Source organism: Montipora capricornis, chromosome 6 (genome assembly GCF_036669925.1).
Source record: "Montipora capricornis isolate CH-2021 chromosome 6, ASM3666992v2, whole genome shotgun sequence".
Taxonomy (NCBI): domain Eukaryota; kingdom Metazoa; phylum Cnidaria; class Anthozoa; order Scleractinia; family Acroporidae; genus Montipora; species Montipora capricornis.
Genome location: NC_090888.1, coordinates 22548858 through 22553026, shown reverse-complemented (window position 1 = coordinate 22553026; position 4169 = coordinate 22548858). Strand labels below are relative to the sequence as shown.

The 4169-nt window shown below is 40.9% G+C and overlaps 1 protein-coding gene across 2 annotated transcripts in view; it reads left to right on the top strand.

Moving 5' to 3' along the window:
* LOC138051776 (peroxisomal targeting signal 1 receptor-like) overlaps positions 1-3819 on the top strand; it is a 33195-nt gene extending 29376 nt beyond the window's left edge. For both annotated transcript variants that reach the window (XM_068898030.1, XM_068898031.1), the window contains 3 exons: positions 238-403; positions 2169-2459; positions 3066-3819. In XM_068898030.1, coding sequence (XP_068754131.1) covers positions 238-403; positions 2169-2459; positions 3066-3248 — 640 coding nt within the window. In that variant the 3' untranslated portion in view covers positions 3249-3819. The remainder of the gene's footprint in view (positions 1-237; positions 404-2168; positions 2460-3065) is intronic.
* Positions 3820-4169: the final 350 nt, after the last annotated feature.

The window sequence follows — 4169 nt, the reverse complement described above, 5'->3', positions numbered from 1 at the left end:
GAGATAATTAAGTTTCAATTTGAGAAAGAACGCCATACATTGCTTTGCATTTTAAAGCTTTTTACAAATATTATTCATGAATCATCTTTGAAAAATGCGTGGTTACCCCCAATTTTCTTTTTGGATTTTAATAACACTTGTTAAGATCTACATTTCCTGCATCATCACACACCGGGTCAAAAATATTGTTAATTAGTAGGCACCGTCCTTAAACAGTACAGTTTTGTTTTATTTCAGATATAGCGACTTGCTGCCCACTGAACCCGTGGGATCAAAAGCCAGTGCACGATCAAGGCTAGTGACTTCATCTCTAATGTCATCTGATATGTACAATGAGATAAGGGAACTCTACATCACGGCAGCTCAGCGGGCGCCGGTCAATGATATTGACTCTAACATACAGGCAAGTATCCTCGGAGATCCAGCGGCACGTATTGGGGACAAAGGGAAAGTCTAAACCGGGGAAGAACACGATTGAGTAGTTTTCGTCCTCATCGTCGTTGTTTTTGTTAGGAGTAGTAGTAGAGCGGTTTTCAAATGAGTGTCGTTAAACCAAAACCAAAGTAATTACTTTGGCCAATCAAAAGGGACGGAGACAATCCAGTAAACCAATCAAAACTAGAAGTAAATACACGTAGCCGACACAAAGCGCTAATTACTTTCGACACTCAATTGAAAACCGCTCTATAGTAGTAGTGCAGAGATGGCGCACTCGCCTCGCACCAATGTGGCCCGGGTTTGATTCCCTGATTCGGCGTCATATGTGGGTTGAGTTTGATATACAAAAGTTCAGAACGCGTGCGTGCAGAAGAATTGTATTGCTCCTTAACGCCACCAGACAATACCTAAAGTCCTTAAAGGGAACCTCCACTAAAAAAGGAATATCTTTAAAATAGTTAACATAATGCTCACAATCAAAATTGTTCGTAAGTTTTCCAATGGGAGCGTTTGTATCCGAAATAAATAACTTTTAAAAACGGTTGTTTTGGTTTTCAAATTTCCCGGGCGCCGCCATCTTGAATAATTGGGACGTGTCATGGTTGCCCAATTGTTTTAAAACAAAAGCGCAACCATAACACGTCACAATTATTCAAGATGGCGGTGCCCAGGAAGTTTGAAAACCAAAACAAGCGTTTTTGAAATTTAGTTATTTCGGATACCAACGATTCCATTGGAAAACGTCTGAACAATTTTGATTGTAAACATTATGTTAAATATTTTGAAGTTGTATTCTTGTTTTAGTGGAGGTTTCCTTTAAGGTCACGTGGTGGTCTGAGGGCTGGAAACCTGAATAGATCCTGTCTACACTTGATTTAAAGAAGGGCGCGATTTTGAATTGCGTGAAGCGCTTTAGACTTATTTGGGAGTTTAAGCAAAGACGACGGCTACGGCAACGAAAACTTCATTCCAAAATATGACTTCGTGATTATTCCGTCTTGTTCACCTTATACAATACGGGCGAACTATCCTGTAACTGGGTACGAACGGTTCTAAAGTCAAAACAGAAAATGAATGGTTCATTGTTATACGCTCACGTTGTCGTCAAAACCTAAAATTCGGTGATTTCGCGTTGTTGTCTTGTGGAGTACGGAAGAGAAATGCGCGAAAATCTGTGGTGCACATGCAGCACAAGTATTTATCCTTTTTAACCAATAATAGTTGTGGTTACACACACCTTGGGTTTGGGCCTTCCAGAGGGTAAATGGATTGGTTTTGGTTCAGCTCAGGTTTCATTCATCCCTTGGGGATGCGGTCACACAGTAAAAGACTCCCCTTAGGGTAAAATAATAGGGTGTAATTAATATAATTAGGGATCTTCGTGTATTAGCTACGTTCTACTTTATGATTGGCCAAGCCACCTCTGAGAGCAGATAAACCGTACTTTTCAGCTCAGGAACTGTCAAGGGAAGTTCATTTTTTTTTTGTTTTTCTTAATGTATCCATGGAAATAACCCTGGGGCAGTTTCTGTCACGGGAAGCGGCTACACACAAAATCGTCCTTGCCCGTGGGCAAACGCTATTTACCCATGGGCAAAAGGACTAGTGTAACCACAACTAATAATCTTGTTTTGTGGCGTTGCCGTAGTCGTGGCCGTAGCTCTAGCCGTCGTGTTGGTTTAAATTCTATATTAACAGCCACTCACTACGTCCTCCCCTCATCCTCTTAGGTTGGTCTTGGCGTTCTCTTTAACTTGTCAGGAGAGTACAACAAAGCAGTCGATTGTTTCCAGGCCGCTCTCCAAGCCGTTCCAAACGACGCTCTGCTCTGGAACAGATTGGGTGCTACTCTGGCGAATGGTGGGCGCAGCGAGGAAGCGGTTGATGCTTACAGACACGCGCTTAATCTTAGTCCAGGGTTCATACGTTGTCGTTATAACCTGGGAATCAGCTGCATTAACTTGAATGCTCACAAGCAAGCTGTGGATCATTTGCTGACGTCATTGAATATGCAGCGAAAGGTAGGCTTATTATTTGATCGCTAAGAGAGAGACAAGTCAACGAATTTTGTAGGATACAAAAATTGTGATGAAGGGTGCGGTATGTCCTCAAAAATTTCACGGCAGAAGTTAACATGCCGGTTGGGGAATGTGGTAAAAAGAGGTCAGGTAAGGCAAGGTAAAACTTTATTTATCCACGGTAAATTCAACAGCATTATAGATAACCATAGAAAATACACCTAACTAGACCTAACGTTATTTACAATACAAATTCCATCTTACATTATGCAATAAAGATTAAAACACTACTAAAAAGCTGTTTTCCATGAATGCCGTGCCTAAAATACAGATTTTATTAGTTTGTTGAAATGACAAAGGGAATCAGCCTGCCTTAGGTTAGAATGCAGGCTGTTCCGAGTTACCGAGTTTGTTTAGAAAATGCAAAAAAAAAAGTGCCCACGCATTTTTTCGTTTTGTTTCCGAGTATATTTTAGCCGTTTATCCTAGTGGCACCAACAGATTTGTTAGTATTGTCTTAGGTATTTCATATCTTTTACTAACTCCTTTGGGAGATCTTTATGCCGGGAAAGACGAGTTTTGCCAATAACGTAACTGGTTTCTATGCAGGGTTCCATTGGGTCATCTGGCTCAGTCTCCACGATGTCGGATAATATTTGGTCGACACTGCGCATGACATTGTCAATCATGGGCCGGTCCGACCTACATAGAGCAGTGGATACACGTGACTTGGATCATTTAAACGCTGTCTTTTCATCGGATCTACAAGACGACGGCGCGACTACTGTGTGAAGGCATGTGCTCGTATTGTCGTAATTCGGCCAACTGCTGAGAAAAATTGCAATGAGACGAGATAAGAAGTAGCCGGCGGACTAACTTGGTGAATGGTGGAGTAACCGTGTGAACGCACCTTATCCGATTGTCATTAACGACTAATTTACAGAGCAGGGACAATAAGACGAGAGAGAGTATACCGGTCAATTTGTGTTTCCGGGATTCATCTTCATCAGTTTAAAAGCGCAAGAAAATCTGCAATCACAAATTCTTAGCCGTGATAAAAAAATGACCTGATCTTTGAGGTTGAATTTTTTTTTTTTTTACAGAATGTGACATTGCAATAATGCAAAAATATTTTTTTGGCAAAAAGTATGTACGATTTAAAAGTGATGTGTCTTTTTATTCCGGTAATTTATGATAACTAACCTCTGATTCAATCCGACCTAATCTGGCAGATAATATAAAGTGGAAAAACGGATCAATGGGATTTACCGGTTGTTAGGAAACTAAGACCTAAGATCCCGATAATTTTACCATGTGAATTACAATTCCAGCCTTAAATGAAATTGGAACAGATTTACTAAAATCAAATGGTGTTTTTTATGACCTTTAAGTAGAGTACACAGCCAAATTCAACGGCGAGTGCTGTTATTAATCTCTGCCACGCCCTCCGCGCTCCTTTTCTTTCCCCTCTTCTTCCCCCCCCCCCCCATACTTCCTGTGAAATAAACGCCCTTAAATAGAAACGGGGGGGGGGGTTAGGAGGGTCCTTCAAGGGACGACGATGTCGAGGCTTACAGTTCCATGTTACGTGGCCTCATCAATTTGCGGTACACAACACCGTAACAAAGTCGAAAGTTTTGTATTTTCTTTCCTTAAAATGAAGTGTCAAATTCATAAAATTTACTGATATTGTAAATCCCTGCACAACTAAGT